General features: G+C 48.9%; 1 protein-coding gene across 1 annotated transcript; it reads left to right on the forward strand.

Moving 5' to 3' along the window:
* Positions 1-334: 334 nt before the first annotated feature.
* On the forward strand, positions 335-19,634 carry mrps23 (mitochondrial ribosomal protein S23). The gene is given in 6 exon segments (XM_052035869.1): positions 335-395; positions 3,855-3,999; positions 4,002-4,033; positions 7,258-7,335; positions 12,354-12,477; positions 16,466-19,634. Coding segments are annotated over 6 exon segments (582 nt in total). The 5' UTR covers positions 335-351; the 3' UTR covers positions 16,625-19,634.
* The last annotated feature ends 269 nt before the right edge of the window (positions 19,635-19,903 follow it).

Here is a 19,903-nt window from a genome sequence, read left to right on the forward strand (position 1 = left end):
GTCAGACCTTTGGACGAAGGGGCTGAATGTTCGCCCTGTTTCCCTCCCCACAGATGCTGACTGACCCGCTGAGTATTGACATTTTCTCGTTATATTTCCAGCATCTGTATTTTTTATTTTCTGGAGCTTGATGCTGTCCTAAAGCACTTTTACAGGTAGAGATGTGCTTTTGAGGTGTGGGTGTGGCGGCGGTTAGAAGATGCGAAGTGACACGGGCAGGTAATGCGGGTCGGAGCCACCGAACCGGGAGCCCCGGCTGGCTGCGCATCGATGTGTGAGCGCTGGATGCATTGCGCCTGGCGGCCGATCGATTGGTGAGGCTGGAGGAGTCCCCGGCCGGTGACAGGCAACATGGCGGGCAGCAGGCTGGAGAAATTAGGCAGCGTCTTCACCAGGTGGGGTGGGGTGGGGGGAGGGTGTGGGGGTCGGGGGGTGGAGAGAGAGCAGAGTAAGAAGGGGTGGGGGGAGGGGGGGAGGGGGAGGGAGGGGAGGGGACGAGGGGGAGGGGGGGAGGGAGGGGGAGGGAGGGGGGAGGGAGGGGGAGGGAGGTGGGGGGAGGGGGAGGGGAGGGGGAGGGAGGGGAGAGGGGGGAGGGAGGGGGGGAGGGGGGGTGAGGGAGGGGGGAGGGGGAGGGGAGGGGGAGGGGAGGGGGAGGGGAGGGGGGAGGGAGGGGGGGGAGGGGGGAGGGAGGGGGGGAGGGGGGGGAGGGAGGGGGGGGGACGGGGGGGGGGAGGGGGGGGGGAGGGGACGAGGGGGAGGGGGGGAGGGAGGGGGGGAGGGAGGGGATGGGAGGGGGGAGGGGGGGAGGGGAGGGGGAGGGGAGGGAGGGGGAGGGGAGGGGGGGAGGGGGAGGGGAGGGGGGGAGGGGGGGAGGGGGAGGGGGGGAGGGGAGGGGGAGGGGGGGAGGGGAGGGGGAGGGGGGGGGGGGAGGGGGGGGAGGGGGAGGGGGGGGAGGGGGAGGGGAGGGGGGAGGGGAGGGGGAGAGGGGGGAGGGGGAGGGGGAGGGGGGGAGGGGAGGGGGGAGGGGGAGGGGAGGGGGGGAGGAGGGGAGGGGAGGGGGGGGAGGGGAGGGGGGGAGGGGGGGGAGGGGAGGGGGGGAGGGGAGGGAGGGGGGAGGGAGGGGAGGGGGGGAGAGGGGAATGGGGGGGAGGGAGGGGAGAGGGGAATGGGGGAGAGGGGGGAGAGGGGAATGGGGGGGAGGGAGGGGAGAGGGGGGGGAGGGGAATGGGGAGAGGGGGGGAGGGGAATGGGGGGGAGGGAGGGGAGAGGGGGGGGAGGGGAATGGGGGGAGGGGGGGGGAGGGGAATGGGGGGGAGGGGGGAGGGAGGGGGGAGGGGAATGGGGGGGAGGGGGGAGGGAGGGGGGGGGGAGGGGGGGGAGGGGGGAGGAGGGAGGGGGGGGAGGGGGGAGGGAGGGAGGGGGGGGAGGGGGGGGGGGAGGGGGGGAGGGAGGGAGGGGGGGGAGGGGGGGGGAGGGAGGGAGGGGGGGGAGGGAGGGAGGGAGGGGAGGGGGGGAGGGAGGGAGGGGAGGGGGGGAGGGAGGGGGGGGGGGGGAGGGGAGGGAGGGAGGGGAGGGGGGGGAGGGAGGGAGGGAGGGGAGGGGGGGAGGGAGGGAGGGGAGGGGGGGAGGGGGGGGAGGGGGGAGGAGGGGGGGAGGGAGGGGGGAGGGAGGAGGGAGGGGGGGAGGGAGGGAATGGGGGGAGAGGGGGGATGAGGGGAATGGGGGGAGGGAGGGGAGAGGGGGGGGAGGGGGGAGGAGGGGAAGGGGAAGGAGGGGGGTGGGTGGGAAGGAGGGAGGGGAAGGGGTAGGGGGTATGGAGGGGGGTGGGTAGGGAGGAAGGGGAAGGAGTGGGGGTAGGGAGGGAGAGGGTGGTGGAGAGGGGAGAGTGATGGAGGGGGCAGAGTAAGAAGGGGTAGGGAGGGAGGGGAAGGGGAAGGAGGGGGGTGGGAGGTATGGAGGGAGGGGGTGGGTGGGAGGGTAGGGAAGGGGTAGGGGGTTATGGAGGGAGGGTGGGTAGGGAGGAACGGGAAGGAGTGGGGGGGTAGGGAGGGAGAGGGTGGTGGAGAGGGGAGAGAGTGATGGAGGGGGCAGAGTAAGAAGGGGTAGGGAGGGAGGGGAAGGGGTGGGAGGGAGGGGAAGAGGTAGGGGGTGTGGAGGGGTTGGGTACAGGAAGGGGTAGAGGTGGGTAGGGAGGGAGGTGGAGGGGAGTGGGGAAGTAGGGCTGTCGGTAGTAGGGAGGAATTCGGTAGTGTCTGCACCAGGTCGGGGGTCGGTGTGGTTGGGAGTTTGGGGGGGATGGGGGTGGGGGAGGGGAAGGGGAAAGGAGATTGGGGGGATTGAGGAAGGGGGAGGGGATTGAGGAAGGCGGAGTAGAGTTTAGTCAGATAGGGAAGGTGGGGGGAGGAGTTTGGGGGGAATGGAGATGAAATCCTGTAATGATCTTTACTAAATAAGTTGAATAATGTTGTCTCTCTCACGTCCTTGGGACATCCCTTTCCCTGCCCTTAGACTTGTGAGTAGCAGAAGCAGATGGTAATGGGTTCAAGCCTGGCTCCAGGGACTTGAGATGCAAAATCTCCTCAGAGTCTCCAGTACCGTGCTCGGGGAGTGTGACACTGTTGGTGGACCTGTCTTTCTGAGAAGCCTTTATTGAGGCCCTGTTTCTGAAAGATTCCCTTGCAGTATTTCAGTACAGAGCAATTCTTCTCAATGTTTTTGCCAATATTTTTCTCTCAGTCAACGTCACCTTAAACATATTATTTGGCTGTTAGCATGTTGTGGGATCATGCCTTGTGTATTGGTCACCATGTTTCCTTAATTTATAGAAGTGACTTACAGAACGTGCTTTTTTTTTTTGGCTGTAAGCAGTTTGTGATATCCTGCAATGGATGTAGTATGTAAATGTTCCATTCATAAATTTGAAATTATTATAAGATGTATTAAAAATGACCACAAAATTGCTGCTGTTCCATTAAAAAAAACAAGCAGTTCAAAACACAAGTAAAGGAAAAGAACTCTGGCTGTTTTATCAGTGGTGGATTCATAATGGTGGTGAAACAGCCTGAAAAGGTAGAAATGGTCAGTAAATGCAGCTTGGCTGATGTTCTTATTTGAATGAGTCTTCGAATTCACAGAAATAAGGTTGACAAACTTTGGAAGCACTTAGCTTCTCAGGCAGCATCTGTGGAGAGTTAACCTTTTGGTTGTTCCTGCTCTGAGCTGGGACCACGAGACCCTAACCTGGATAAATTCTGCTGAAGGATCCTTGAGCTAAAACATTAACTCTGTTTCTTCCTCCACAGATGCTGCCTGACTTGCTGAGTGTTTCCAGCATTTTCTGTTTTAAATACAGGCTCTGATCTTGTGAACTGTTCATAACTCAGACAGTTCGCGAGTTGGAAATGTGGCCACAGACCGAGTTCCCACACAGCAGAAGATGCCTAGAGCCCCGCAGCAGCCGGCAAATCTATACTGCCGGTCTCCCAAATGATTGTTCATATATACCGGCTACTTAGGTCAGGTATTCGTAAGCTGGGAGGACCTCCAAGAACTGCAGGAACTAATATTGCTTTAGTCAAACTTGCAGAGTTTTCTTGGGATTAGTAACAGTGGTACGTCATCCATTCCCTCAAACCTGTTCCACTATTCAGTTAGATTACAGCTGATCTTCATGACAGAAACACCCTTGGCTGGATATCTTCCCTCTGAGATCTGTAGTTCATTTCATTTTCTTGACTCTGTTGGCTTAATGTGGTATATTTGTTTAGAATCAAGATGGGTCAAAATTAGATTGTTCGCAACCGAGAAAGGGATTATATCTGCTAATGCTGATACTAGTGTTGGTTAAAATGTAGGGTCCGAAACTTGTTGCGTTCTGGTGTGCTGAAGGAGTCTGAGAAGCCCTCCTGGTATGATGTGTATGCTGCATTCCCTCCGAGACGTGAACCCATCTACCAGAAGCCAAAGGAAAGATTTGGAAAAGCCAAAGACCCAGTTCAGGGACATTTTTCTACCAGGAAGACGTGATTAGAGCGTAAGTTTCTGCTCTCACTTTAAAAACCAACAGTAAGTACTGAAAACAGCCAGCAGGGCAGAATAACATGTGCAGAGAGAGCAAGAAGTATTTCAGTCACACTCTTTCATTGTATCCTGGAGCACCTTACAGCCATTAAAGACCTGTAAGTGCTTTGGGTATTCCAAGGATGCAACAGAGATCATACAAACACATTGTTTAATGCAGCATCTCTGACATACAACTGAAAGGAACCATCTTATCCTTGTTATTGAATTGATTCATCGTTGCTCTGCCCATTTATACATTCTGCCCTCATCCTGGTTATCAGGAATTTTGAAAAGGTGAAACAGGACTTGTTTACTTTGGTAAAGTGGAGGCCTCAAATATCATAGCAGAAAGTTCCAGGATGATGTGACCAGCTAATCCCAACAAATTGTCCAGCACAGAAAACTGGGATGTTTCCAGGAGGCAGAAGAAAGTTCAGCGTGTTTGGGAAATTATGAAACGTTAACGGCCAAAAGGTAGGAGAATAATTACAGGGTAGATCCAACAAAGCAGATTAGCAACTCTGTTTGGGGCTTGTTAGAATTGCTGGTTGGAGGAATGAATGGGAGAGATACAGTGAGGAGGTGTTGGAGTGACCTCCAAATGGTTGGGTACTTTTGGACCCTCCTGTTCAGCATAAGAAGAAAGTAATTAGGGAGCAGGAGTTGGCCACAGACCCTTGAGTCCGCTAACCTATTCAGTAAGATCAAGGCTAATCCGATCTTGGCTTTGACTCCACTTTCCTGTCAGATAAAACGCTGATTCCCCTGTAGTCTAAAAATTAATCTTTCTCAACCTTGAATGATTTTGCCTCTACCCGGGGTAAATTCCAAGGAATCGACCCCCTGAGAGAAGAAATTCCTCCTCATCTCAGTCTAATGAGCAAAGGGCGACAGAGTGTCACAGTTAGGAGAACTGGTGCTGTTTGTGTGGAGATTGTACATTGTCCCTGTGACAGCATGGGTTTCCTCCGGGTGCTCTGGTAGCTTCCACACCACCACCCCCGCCCCCCACCCCCCCCCCCCCCACATCCCCCCCCCACATCCCCCCCCCCCCCACATCCCCCCCCCCACATCACCCCCCCCCACATCACCCCCCCCCCACATCACCCCCCCCCCACATCACCCCCCCCACATCACCCCCCCCCACATCACCCCCCCCCCACATCACCCCCCCCCCACATCACCCCCCCCCCACATCCTAAAGGCGTGTAGGTTGATTGGCCCCTGTAAAGTGCCTCTGGTGTGCAGGTGAGTGGTGGGAATTGGGGAGAATTGATGGGAACTAAACTAGGATTAGGGTATGATTAATGTAAGTGGGGTGGTTTGAAGGTCAGTGTGAACTTGGTGGGCTGGAGAGCTGACCCCTGACCCAGTCCCATTAACCCGTCACTCCTGTGCCTGCTGACCTAAACTGGCTCCCGGATAAACAAAGCCTCAGCTTAAAGATCCCATCTGTGTTTTCAAAACCATCAAAGCTCCAAGCTCCCTTCCTTCCACCCCCCATGCCATGTAACCTGCAGACCCATAACATGGGCTGTATGACTAGTGCGTGAATTAGGAACAGGAGGAGACCACTCGGCCCCTCAACTGGCTCCGCCATTCAATAAGATCATGGCTGATCTTTTGCCTTGGTGCTGTTTTCCTGCACTGATCACATATCACTTGTTCCTAATAATTTGCACCTGCCTTTCTCAGTAGTAGAAACATAGAAAACCTACAGCACAATTCAGGCCCTTTGGCCCACGAAACTGTGCCGAACATGTCCCTACCTTAGAAATTACTAGGCTTACCCATAGCCCTCTATTTTTCTAAGCTCCATGTACCTATCCAAAAGTCTCTTAAAAGACCCGATCGTATCCGCCTCCACCACGTGCCGGCAGCCCATTCACACGCTCACCACTCTCTGAGTAAAAAACTTAATCCCTGACATCTCCTCTGTACCTGATCCCCAGCACCTTAAACCTGTGTCCTCTTGTGGCAACCATTTCAGCCCTGGGGAAAAGCCTCTGACTATCCACATGATCAATGCCTCTTATCATCTTATATACTTCTATCAGGTCCCCCCTCATCCTCCGTCGCTCCAAGGAGAAAAGTCCGAGTTCACTCAACCTGTTTTCATAAGGCATGCTCCCCAATCCAAGCAACATCCTTGTAAATCTCCTCCGCACCCTTTCTATGCCTTCCTGTAAGTGAGGTGACCAGAACTGAGCACACTTCTTTCAGTCCATCATTCTGCCCAGTCCCACTTCTGGCTCACCCTGGTTGTGTGGAATTTCAAGCAAGTGGAAAAATCAAGGTTGGCTTTGTTTGCATGGAAGGAGTGCATCTGTTAAGAGCATCTTGTAAAGGATGGGGACAGTATTAGGGAGGGCAGAAATTTCAACAGGTTATGGGTGTGGAGGAGGTTACAGGAAATGGGGGTGGAAGGGAGGGGACCTGGAGCATAATGGTTTTGAAAACACAGATGGGAACTTTAAAACCGAGGCTCTGCTTCCTGGGAGCCAGTTTAGGTCGGCAGACGCAAGAATGGTAGGTTAACAGGGACTGGGTCAGGGCTGCAGAGTTTTGAGTTTGCGGAGAGTAGGATGAGACAGCCAGGATTTCATTGGAGTAGTTCGGCTTAGAGCTAGTATAAAGGTGTGGTTCACTAGCAGGTGAGGTCAGCTCCTTCCACTGTAATTATTTACACTGTGGGTTAATAAAAATAAATGCCCCTTCCCTTCCTCTGGCATGGGTTTGCATCAATCCTTAAAGCCTCTCCCCAGCTCACATAGGAGGCTAAGGTCATGGTGTGCTTGAAAACAGGCTGAGATCTGAACCTCTACCTCCCAGATAAGAAATTCCTCTCCCACCCTTTTCCAGACACCACACGCACTTCCAGTAAGGCCATTAAGTGGGGTGACCTAATCAGAGGAAAAGGGAGAGAAAAACTTATGATAGTTCACATAATATAACATCTCACTGTGCACACAGGATTGGATAGGAAAGGGTTAGAGGCATATTGTCCAATGCAGGCAAATGGAAACTAGCTTAGATGGGCATCTGCCTTGGCAATGAATGAGTTGGGGCCGAAGGGCCTGTTCTGTGCTGTATGACTCTATGACTCTCTATGAGTGATTGCTGGGAGCTGGTTGGAGTAAACTTGCTGTGTTGAGGCTCAATCTTATTTCATTCTAAGGTTTCTCTTAATTGCAGGAAATTCTACAAGGTGTATGGAAATGGGCCAAGAGCATTTGACCTTGCACGATCCAATTTCGTCTCCATGTGCCAAAGGTAAGGAAAACTTTTGTTTATTTTCCCACCTCGCCACACACAGCCTGCCTCCCCTAGCCAATAAAATTGTTTTTGCCGTTCTAACTCGCAATACCCAATGAATAAACCCAATGATTAGCTCTGAAGCTAACAGCCTTATTGTATTACACTTGCATTTCAGTTGTGGGCAGGTAAAATGTGGACAAGATAGACATTGGTAAGATGTGGATTCATGTAGTACAGCTCAGAGGGTCGCGCTGTTGCTTCTGAAGCAAAGGTACTGGGCTCCTTCCAGGGACTAGAGCACAAAGATTTAGGTTGACTCTTCAGCGTAGTACTGAGGGAATGCTGCACTGGCCAATGCTGTGCTTTGGGTGAGATATTACGCTGAGGCCCCATCTGATCTCTCAGCTGGGTGTAAAAGATAGTGCAACACTACTTCAAAGGAACTGAGCTCTTCCTGTTGCCCTGGCCATACAATCAGCAATGCAAAGTAGATTATCCATTGTCATTATCTGATTGCTGTTTGTTGGAACTTGCTGTGTGAAAATTTGTCTCTGTGTTCATACATTACAACAAGCAGCTTAAGTCCTTCATTGGTCGTACAGCACTGTGGGACTTCCCGAGGTCATGAAAGTCATTAGACGTCTGCAGCCAGCTGATGAACAGCCCTCTCCATTGACTTTGAGCAACTTAGCCCACAGACTATCCTATCGCCTTACAGATCGACAAACGCATGAATCAAGTGTGCTGAATGGTGGGAACAGGCCTTGCACCCTTCACCTTGTTGCCCTGTGGTGCTTTGGTGCAGCACTCATTCACTGACCTAAGATCGTTTGCTTGGAACAAAAAAAAAATTTGCCACCAATCTATTATTGTCCTCCTCGCTGTTCACGGGCCTGCAAGTTTATACATCATCTGAAAATTTGTGAAGTGCGCCCTGTACACCCAAGTCCAAATTACGAATATATGTTACGAAAAGCAGGACCAGAAACAACTCCCTGAATGGAATTGTTTTCCACCTTGGAGTTGTTTTGATAGTGTAGTTTGTGTTATCAAATTGATTGAAAGGAGCATCGTAAATAATTCAGCAAAGTTGAAGATGTGGCACTACAGAAATGAGAATGGTTGAGATAAATTGAATAAATGCCTGGGAATGAAATGTGAGGACTGACATTGCAGTGGAACTTTAAACTGAGATCCAATCTACAGGATGAAGGAGATCTGATGGCCCCATTTCAAGCAACAGCAGGGGATTTATCTCTCCCTCAACATTACTAAAAGAACAGCCAATCTGGGAACTGGCTGCTGAATGCTGAGTTTCACATGAGGACCTTAAATATGTATGGACCTCCAAAGAGCATTTGATGAAATGCCACATGCTAATTTTCTTTAACAAGATCGAAGACTATAGAATAAAAGGACTTGTAGCAGCGTGGATAGGATATTGGTTAAGTAGCAGGAAGCAGAGCAGTACCTCCCCATGCAACCATAGGAGATCTGCTCTTTTACCTCTTCCCTTCCCACCATCCAAGGACTCAAACAGCCCCTCCTTGTGAAACAGTGACTCACATATCCACTTAAACTGGAAGTAGTCCTGCATTTGGTGCTCATACTGTGGTTTGTACAATGCAGGTTAGGTTCTGATGAAGGTGCTGCAGCCTGAAGCGTTCTCTCTGTTTCTCTTTCCCCAGAGGCTGCCTGACCTGCTGAGTGTTTTCAGCATTTTCTGTTCAGATTTTGTTAGTGTTTTGCTTTTCAAGTAGTAGTGAGAGGTTATTTTTCAGACTGGAGGGAACTGTTCAGTGAGTTCCCCAAGGTTTGGTACAAGTACCACTGCTTTTCGCAACATGTATTCGTAATTCGGACTTAGGTGTACAGGGCGCACTTCACAAGTTTTCAGATGACGTATAACTTAGAGGCCCAGTGGAACAGTGAGGAGGGCAGTAATAGATTTCAAGGACATAGAGACTGGTGATGGAAAGAATAGATGGGTGGCAAATGAAATGTGATGCTGAGGAATGTGAAGTGTTACATTTTGATATGAGAAGAGGCAAATAGAGGGCACTGTTCTGAAAGGGACAGAAGAACAAATAGGTCTGGGGTATGTGTGAACCATAGAACCATAGAACCATACAGCACAAAACAGGCCCTTCGGCCCACATGTTGTGCCGTCCATCAGACCACCCTCACACTACCTAACCCCTTCCCTCCCGCATATCCCTCGATCTCACGTTCTTCCATATGCCTATCCAACAAGCTCTTGAACCTGTTCAATGTATCTGCCTCCACCACCACCCCAGGCAGTGCATTTCATGCACCAACCACTCTCTGGGTGAAAACCTCCCTCTGACATCTCCCCTGAACCTCCCACCCATAACCTTAAAGCCATGACCTCTCGTCTTGAGCATTGGTGCCCTGGGAAGGAGGCGCTGACTGTCTACTCTATCTATTCCTTTCAATGTTTTATATACCTCTATCATGTCTCCTCTCATCCTCCTCCTTTCCAGTGAATAAAGCCCTAGCACCTTAAGCCTCTCCTCATATTCAATACTCTCCAATCAGGCAGCATCCTGGTAAATCTCCTCTGCACCCTCTCCACTGCCTCCACATCCTTCCTATAATGAGGCGACCAGAACTGAACACAGTACTCTAAGTGTGGCCTAACTAGAGTTTTGTAAAGCTGCATCATCACCTCACGGCTCTTAAACTCAATCCCGCGGACTTATGAAAGCCAACATCCCATTGGCCTTCTTAACTGCTCTTTCCACCTGTGAGGCAACTTTCAATGAACTGTGAATATGAACCCCCAGATCCCTCTGCTCCTCCACACTGCCAAGTACCTTGCCCGTTTACCCTGTACTCTGCCCTGGAGTTTGTCCTTCCAAAGTGTACCACTTCACACTCTCTGGATTGAACTCCATCTGCCCACTTGTCAGCCCAGCTCTGCATCCTATCAATATCCCTCTGTAAGCTCTGCCAGCCCTCTGTAAGCTCTGACAGCCCTCCACACTATCCACAACACCGCCTACCTTAGTGTCGTCTGCAAACTTACTAACCCAGCCCTCCACCCCCTCATCTAAGTCATCTATAAATATCACAAAAAGTAGAGGTCCCAGAACCGATCCCTGCGGGACACCACTAGTCACTGCCTTCCAATCCGAGGGCACTCCTTCCACCACAAACCCTCTGCTTTCTACATGCAAGCCAATTCCTAATCCACACAGCCAAGCTTCCTTGGATCCCTTGGCCCCTGACCTTCTGAAGAAGCCTATCATGAGGAACCTTATCAAATGCCTTACTAAAATCCATGTAAACCACATCCACCGCACTGCCCTCATCAATCTTCCTGGTCACCTCCTCAAAGAAACTCTATCAGGCTTGTGAGGCAAGATCTTCCCTTCACAAAGCCATGCTGGCTGTCCCTAATCAGTCCATGATTCTCCAGGTGTTCATAAATCCTATCCCTTAGAATCCTTTCTAACAGCTTACCACCACAGACGTGAGACTCACCGGTCTATAATTCCCTGGCCTATCCCTATTACCTTTTTTGAAACAAGGGGACAACATTCGCAACCCTCCAATCCTCCGGCACCACCCCCGTAGACAACGAGGACTCAAAGATCCTTACCAGCGGTTCAGCAATCTCCTCCCTAGCCTCTCGAAGCAGCCTGGGGAAAATCCCGTCAGTCCCCGGAGATTTATCTGTCTTAATATTATTCAACAACTTCAACACATCCTCTCTTTTGAATATCAACAAACCTTGAGAACATTACCCTACCAGCACTCCCCTCCACATCATCTAGACCCCTCTCCCTGGTGAATACCGAAGAGAAGTACTCATTGAGAACTTCTCCCACTTCCGCTGCCTCCAGGCAAATTCTCCCACCTTTGTCCTTAATCGGACCTACCTTCACCTAGGCCATCTCCTACCCTTCACGTACTTGAAAAAGGCCTTGGGATTTTCCTTAACCCCTACTAGCCAAAGCCTTTTCATGACCCCTTCTAGCTCTCCTTCAGCCCTTTTTTCAAGTTCCTTCCTTGCCTACCCTATATTCCTCACGGGCCCTGTCTGAACCTTGCTGCCTATACCTCACGTATGTTACCTTCTTCTCCCTAACAAGTCGTTCCACCTCTCGTCACCCACGGTTCCTTCACCCTGCCATTCCTTCTCTGCCTCACCGGGACATATTATCCCTAACATCCTGCTTAAGATCCCTGAACATCGACCACATCCCCATGGTACATTTTTCCTTCAAAAAGGACATCCCAATTTTACACTCCCAAGTTCTCTCCTTATAGCCGCGTAGTTAGCCCTTCCCCAATTGAAAAACCTCTTGTCCTCTCTGCACCTGTCCCTGTCCATGACATAGGTTGTGTGCATAGGTTGTTGAAAGTAACTGAGCTAGTGGATAAATCAGTTAGAAAAGCATATGGATTCTGAAGAGAAACACTGAATACAAGAACAGGGAGATTGTGATGAACACTTATAAAATACTGGTTTGGCCACAAGTATTCTGTTCAGTTCTGGGCTTCGTGCTTTGGGAAAGATGTGAAGGCTTTGGGGAGAGGTTTACCAGAGGTGGTTTTGAAGCACATTTAAAATCATGAATGGTAGAGACAATAAAAAAAAACTATTCCTATTGGTGGAAGGGTCAAGAATCAGAGGGCACAGAATGAGGATGACTGGGGGGAGAAAACTAGAAGTGACTTGAGGAAAGAAATTTTTTACACAGCAGGTAGTCAAAGTCTGAAATACATTGCTGGGGGTAACTGTGGAGACAGATGCATTGCAGTGTTGAAAAGGGAGCTGGATAAGTATCTGAAGAGGAAGAGGCTGTCTTGATTTTCTTACTGGAGCTAGTACAGATTTGATGGACCGAATACCCACCTTCTGACTATAACCCTTCTGTGATTCAGTGTTGGGTATTAATTAACCCTGACTGCATCATTGTACAGACAAGTTTGTGTTGAAGTAGGGAATGACTGTTTGGATTCCTGGTTTGGAGCTCATGTGTTGTCTGAACTGCTGTTTCTAGATTTGTGGAGAAGTACCAAGATTTGGAGGCACAAGGTGAGGTCGATGAGGAGAAGCTTTTTGAAGCAACCAGCAGAGCGCTCCTGGCAGAGGGCATCATTTTACGGAGGAGGGCTGGAGCCACAGTACGTATAACACAGTTTGTCTGAAGTAGTGCTTGCCTGTGACCTCTGGTTGCTGGCTGTGCCGGGAGGGAGGGAGATCCAGATCAGTTTTAACTGAGCCTACTTCTGCTGAGAGTAACCAGGAACTGGAATGTGTCACTGGTGCTAGTCACGTGTGCTGTGTTGACCTGTCAACCAACACTGGAAGAGTATAGAATAATATAGCACAGAATCAGGTCTTTTGCCCCAACTCGTCCATGCCGACCAAGATGCCCATCCAAGCTAGTCCCATTTGCCCTCATTTGGCCCAAATCCCTCTTAAACCTTTCCTATCCATGCCACCAGGCAGGCACGGTAGTGTAGTGGTTAGTGTAACGCTATTACAGCACCAGCGACCCGGTTCAATCCCGGCCACTGTCTGTAAGGAGTTTGTACGTTCTCCCCGTATCTGCGTGGGTTTCCTCCGGGTGCTCTGGTTTCCTCCCACATTCCAAAGACGTACGTGTAGGAAACTGTGGGTATGCTATGTTGGCGCCAGAAGTGTGGCGACACTTGCGGGCTTGCCCCCAGAATATTCCACGCAAAAAAGATGCATTTCACTGTGTGTTTCGATGTACATGTGACTAATAAAGATATCTTAAATGTTTTTGTACCTGCCTCAACTACTTCCTCTGGCAGATCATTCCATATACACACCACCCTCTGCATGGAGGAGATACCTCTCAGGTCCCTTTTAAATATTTCACCTCTCACGTTAAACCCATGCCCTCTAGTTTTTGACTCCCCAGCCCTTGGAAAAAGACTGTGTGCACTCGCTCTATCTATGCTCCTTGTGATTTTATACAACTCTATAACATCATCCCTCAGTCTCCTACGCTCCAATGAAATAAAGTCCAGCCTGCCCAACCTCCCCCTATAATTCAAGCCCTCAAATCCTGGCAACGTCCTCGTAAATTTTCTTTGCACTCTTCAAGCTTAATTACACCTTTCCTATAACGGTAACCAAAACTGTACACGATAGAGTTGTGCTGCACAGAAGCAGGCCCTTTGGCCCATCACGTCCATGCTGACCTTTTTGCCCATCTACACAAATCCCACTTGCCCTCACTGGGACTGTATCCTTCAATGCCTTGTCTGTTTAAGTTTCTTCTAAATGCCTCTCGAACATAGTAATTGTATCTGATTTCACCACCTCCTCTGGCAGTTCGTTTCAGGTATCAAACACTGTCTGAGTTTAAAAAAACTTGCCCCTCAGATCCCCTTTAAAACTCCTACTCCTCACCTTAAAGTGATAGGGGATTCCATAGTAAGGGGGGGGGGGGCAGACAGGAGATTCTGTGGACGTGAAAGAGACTCTCGGATGGTATGTTGCCTCCAGGTGCCAAGGTCAGCGATGTCTTGGATTTGGTCCACAGCATTCTGAAGGGGGAGGGCGAACAGCCAGAGGTCGTGGTACATATTGGTACCAATGACATAGGTAGGAAAAGAGATGAGGTCCTGAAGAGGGAATATAGGGAGCTAGGCAGGAAGCTGAAAAGCAGGACCTCAAGGGTAGTAATCTCTGGATTGCTGCCTGTGCCATGTGCCAGTGAGGGTAAGAATAGGTTGTTTTGGCAGATAAATGCGTGGCTGAGGAATTGGTGCAGGGGCATGAATGATAGAGAAATGGAGGGCTATGTTGGAGGGAAGGGTTAAATGGATATTAGAGCAGGCTAAAATTTCGGCACAACATCGTGGGCTGAAGGGCTTGTACTGTGCTGTAATGTTCTATGTTTAAGGGGAAACCTTCAGTCCCTTGTAGTCCAAGAATCTGTCCATTTTGGCCTTGAATGATTCCAAAGATTCACATAACACTGAGAGAAGAAACTCTTCCCTATCTCCCACAAAACGCTGGAGGAATCCAGTATGTCAGGCAGCATCTATGGAGGGAAATAAACAGTCGATATTCGGTTTGACAGACTTGGGTTGTTTTCTCTGGAGTGTTGGAGACTGAGGGGAGACCTGATAGAAGTTTATAAAATTTTGAGAAGCACAGACGGGGTGGAAAGCCAGAAATGTTCTCCCAGGGGAGACATATTGAGGGCACAGCTTTAAGGTGAGAGGGAGAAAGTTTAAAGGAGATGTGTGGAGCAACTTGTTTACACAGAGAGCGGTGGGTGCCTGGATTGCGCTGCCAGGGGCGGTGGTGGAAGCAGAGATGATAGTGGCGTTCAAGGGGCTTTTAGACAGACAGCTGAATATGCAGGAAGAGAGGGATACGGATTGTGTGCAGGCAGAAGGGATCAGTTTAATTTGGCATCATGTTCAGCACAGACATTGTGGGCTGAAGGGCCTGTTCCTGTGCTGTGCTGTTGTATGTACTATTTCCCTTCATAAAATCACATTGACTTGTCATATATGTAAGTACAGGTGCACAGGTGCAATGCAAAACTTGCAGCAGAATCACAGGCACATGGCAGCATTCACAAAAAAAACGTAAATTAAACATAAAATATACAAAATTTGTACAAGAAAACACAATTAGAACAAAAAGAAAACAAATCCATTGTAGTGCAAAGTGGTCATAGTGTTGCTATACTGAAGACCCACACTCAACAATTCAGAAATAGCTTCTTTCCCTTGTCATTCTGAATGGTCCACGAACACTACCTCATTATTCCTTTTCTGTACTATTTATTTATTTTTGTAATTTATGGTAATTTAATGTCTTTGCACTGTATCGCTGCTGCAAAACAACACATTTTTACATCATATCTCAGTGATGATAAACCTGATTCTGATCCTGTGGTAGTTGATTGTATTATGATTTTCCAAATGTCCTGCCACAATAATGCATTTCCCAGCCAGCTGCTTTACCAGCTGTTCCTTCTTTCTTTCAGTCTAGACGGTGCAAAGGTCAAATGCTTAAGGCAAGCAAGGTCAAATAAAATATTAGCCATTTCTCCATTGTTGCTGAGTTCCCATCTTTTGCTCCCTCTGTTGGCTGAGTGTGGTACTGACGGAGATGAGGGCGTACCAGGTCTCTGCTGAGTTAGCTGATGACAGCTGTCATGGAAATGGGCTCCTCTGCTCCCAGCGGTAAACAGCTGCTAGATTTTGTTCATGTTCCGAATTGAATATTGTTAATCAGTTTGCTGCTATGTCAAAAAATTCTCATTGCTCTGGTCAAGTCCTCAGTGGCCTTGCCCCTCCACGTCTCCACGGTCTCCTACAAGCCTCTGAGTTTAGTGCACTCCTCTCATTCTAGTGCAGGTTCAACCTCTGTACTCTTGGTGGCCAGGCATTCAGCAGCTGAGGCTCAGAACTCTGGAATCCCCTCTGCAACCTCCTGAGTTCCTTCAAGATGCTCCTTCAAATCTGTCCTCTTGACAGATTTCCCTAATATCAGTTCTGCTGTGAACACATTGGGACACTTTACTGCATTAAAGGTGATAGTAAAATGCAAGTTGTTCTTGCATAGCAATCCACTCCAATTGTTAACAGTGGCATCGATTTAGTTGGGAAGATTGCCTTTGCTGTTGTTGGGTCCATGGCTAAGTTGAGCAGCTATTAGTTTGTTTTCTCCACCACGTTGCCCCCTTGTCTATGCAAGGCTTTCCATGGGGAACTTGTTTTCAGCATCGACCCAGGTCTACGTCATTCTCTCACCTCACAATAGGGGGCAGCGCAGTGGCTCAGCTGGTAGAGCAGCCCTGGAGACCCGGGTTCAATCCTGACCTTGAGTGCAGTCTGTGTGGAATCTGCATGTTCTCCCTGTGACGCTTGGGTTCCTCCAGGTTCTCTAGTTTACTCACACATTCTAAAGACGTGTGGTTCAGTAGGTTAATTGGCTGCTGTAATTGCCCCTAGTGTGTAGGTGAATGGTAGAATCGGAGGGAAGGGACTCGATGGAAATGTGTGGAGAATAAAATGGATAGTTGGTTGGTGGTCAGTATGGCCTTGGTGGGCTGAAAGGCCTGTTTCCATACTGTGTGTATCTATGACTGTGAGCCCTGTTGTGAACTTTCAGATTTCGCCAGCGAGTTTGCCAAGTGGTGTTCTCCAGGAGACGGTTCCACAGGACACAGAGTTGCACTTGAAGCTGCAGGATATGCTGAAGGATATGCAAGAGGAACAAACAGAGAAGGAGACCCACCTGCAGTCACAGGCCGAGAGCCAGCCACAGTGACAGGAGCCTGTGCCCCGGATGAATAACTTCCACTTGTGTATGGCAGACTCGCTCACTTCCAGCGACGACTCTGGAGCACTAAAGCGACCCTTAGGATGTGTTGAAGGGCAGAATCTGACTGTAAGTGCTCAGTACAATCTGAGGCACACAGACCTGTTGCCTTCAGCTAGCGTCCCGAAACATAATGCAAAAAAACATCCGTGGAGGCAGAGGGATGGTTGATGTTTCGGCTGGTGCAGGGTCTTGACTGATGCATCAACCATCCCTCTGCCTCACAGATGCTGCCTGACCCACTGAGTTCCTCCAGCGCTTTGTGTGTTGCTCACTAAAGAAATATATCAACGTTTAATTCCTAAAATGCTACTAAATTGAAATTGATAACTGATAGTACATGGAAAGTCATGTTATCATTAAAATTTACATCAGTCCACATGTTAAAGCATTGCCCAGTGGATCCATAAACAACCAGGGGTCTGTGTGACCACCTTGGAAGCCAAGGGCAACATTGATAAAGCAAAGTGAATGGAGAAGTAAATTCTAAACAAAACAGAAAATGCTGGAAGTACTCAACACAGTCAATGTTTCAAGTGGAAGGCCCTTCGTCAGAACTGGCAGAGTTAAGCCTGAAACATTAACTCTGTTTCTTTCTCCATAGATGCTGCCTGACCTGCTGAGGTTTCAGCTTTTGTTTTAGATTTCCAGCATCTGAAGATTTTTTTTTTGATTTTCATAAGGATGTGAATTCTGCATGTTTGACATTTATTGAGCACAGACTTCTAAAAGTAGAAAAACAATATTAAATCGGTTTTCAGGGGTGTTTATTTTCAATAAAACCAAAGCATACAAGTTCTAACTAAATCCCATCATTTGCTCATACCCCAGCCAAGTAATCACAAAGGTAAAAATTCCCGCAAGTATAATCATTCCCCATCTTTGTTATTTAATTTGTTCATTCCCGTGATGTGGATGTCACTGGTAAAGCCAGCATTTATCCTGCACCTCTAATTGCCCCCTGGATTGAGGAACCAGGTAAAAGGTGATCATGTTGTTGGGTCTGCAGTCATATGTGGAGTGGCTGGAAGTGGATGAAAAATTCCCTTCCCTGAAAGACATTAGTGAAGTAGATAAGTTTTTACTATAAGCCAGTGATTTCATGGTGCCATTGAATAGATAAATCTGGAGTTTTAGGAGATAAAACTTATTAAATTATTTGTATTCAAATCAGTGGCGCAACATGCAGGTTGGTAGGTTAATTGGCTGCTGTGTATTGCCCAGGTGTGTTAGAATCCAGTGAGAATCAATGAGAATGTGGGGAGAATTTATATATTAAAAAAAGGGATTAATGTAGGGTTAGTGCTTGATTAATCGATTGGTTTATTGTTGTTACAGGCACAGTGAAAAGCTTTTGTTTACATGCCATCCAGGCAGATCATTCCATACACAAGTACATTGAGGTAGTAGAAAGAGAAAGGAAAGCAGGATATAGTGTAAGTGGGTGGTTGGTGGGGATTAATTGAGCTAAAGGGCCTGGTTCTGAGCTGTTTGTCTCCATAACCCTATTCTGTGACTTCTGTGACTAAATTTCTTAGCTGTGGTGGTGAAATTTGAACTTGTGTCTCTGGATGATCCAGAACTATGGCTACTGGTCCTCTACTTGACCACTATGTTAGTTATCCCTGGTCTGGTGTGATCTTCCTCCTAATCCAAATCTCACCATCCCACCTCACTCTATCGGAGAAATATTGGTCGACTTGTCAGTTGATTGAGCCACTGCATAGGGATTAGATCTACAACTTTGAAATGCAGCATGGTTTTCCCTGCACTAAATTTGTGATGGATAAGAGGTTATGTTACCGGAACATTTAGCCAGAAGCCAGTCCAATTGACCAGGGAAGGGAAGTACTAATATGAACCTTTGTGGAAGGACACTTGGAAGTGAGGAGGGTACTAGAGAAACAAAGGACTGCAGATGCTGGAATCTAGATGAAGAACACTATGAAGTAAGGTCCTGACCCGAAACGTTGACCGCCTGCTTTTCTCCACTGATACTACCTGGCCTGCTGAGTTCCTCCAGCATCATTGTGTTTTTCATCAGTGAGGAGGGTAGTGATGGACTTCAAGGAGATGGAGACGCCTGGAGGACTGGGCAGGTCGCAGAGTCATACAGCACGGAAACATGCCCTTCAGCCCAACTGGTCCATGCTGACTAAGATTCCCAACTAAACTCGTTCCTGTTTGCCTGCGTTTGGCCCATATCTCTCTAAACCCTTTCCTATCCATGTACCTGTCCAAGTGTCTCTTAAACCTTGTAAATAGATGAAAAATGTTGTGTGAAAGGTGAAAGTTAATGCAGCAAGCTGCCAAGTGAAAGATCTTGGGAGAAATCATAAATGGTTCAATTCCAAAAGGAAACAGAAGTTGGGTGTAGATGTGCGGAACTGTTTGAAGGTGGTAAAGTAGGTTGAAATGCGGTTGTAAAACCTCAAGGTAACCTTGAGATTCAGGAATAGGGAGTACGAAAGCAGGGCTGATATGGTGAGCCTTTGCAGAAGACTGGTTTGGCGAGTGATATACTGACCTTGAAAGTAAGGAGAGATTTTCTGATACTGAGCTGGAAGCACTTGCGAAGGATGAAGCATGTGATCTACACACAGGAGCCAGGAGGGCCTCCAGATATATTTCCTGCAGTCAGTGGGAACAGATAGCAGTGAGAGTTGATGTCAGGAGTCGAGCCTTGAGGACTGGGATGAAGTGCAGCAAGTATCCAACAACCTCGCAGGTGCCACAGTGGAAACAAGGTGGAGCGGTTAGCGTAACGCTATTGCAGCGTCAGCGATCCGGGTTCAATTCCCACTGCAGTCTGTAAGGAGTTTGTACGTTCTCCCAGTGTCTGCGTGGGTTTTCCTCCCACATTCCAAAGACGTACAGGTTAGGAAGCTGTGGGCATGCTATGTTGGCGCCAGAGAAGTGGCAACACTTGCGGGCTGCCCCCAGAACAATTCTCAGTAATGCAAAAGATGCATTTCACCGTGTGTTTTGATGTACATTTGACAAATAAATAAATAAATATCATATATTATCAATTCTGACAGCAGTTTGGTGAGGATGTGAAGAGCTTGGAGAGGGTGTAGAAAAGTGACCCACTGGAATGGTTCGAAGGCTGGAGAAGATGGGATTGTTCTCCTTAGAGCAGAGACAGGTGATCAAAGTACCAACTGGAGGTGGAGGGACTCTGTTCGCACTGATGGAAATGTTGAGAACCAGAGGAGCACATTGTTA

Source organism: Pristis pectinata, chromosome 21 (genome assembly GCF_009764475.1).
Source record: "Pristis pectinata isolate sPriPec2 chromosome 21, sPriPec2.1.pri, whole genome shotgun sequence".
NCBI classification, from domain to species: domain Eukaryota; kingdom Metazoa; phylum Chordata; class Chondrichthyes; order Rhinopristiformes; family Pristidae; genus Pristis; species Pristis pectinata.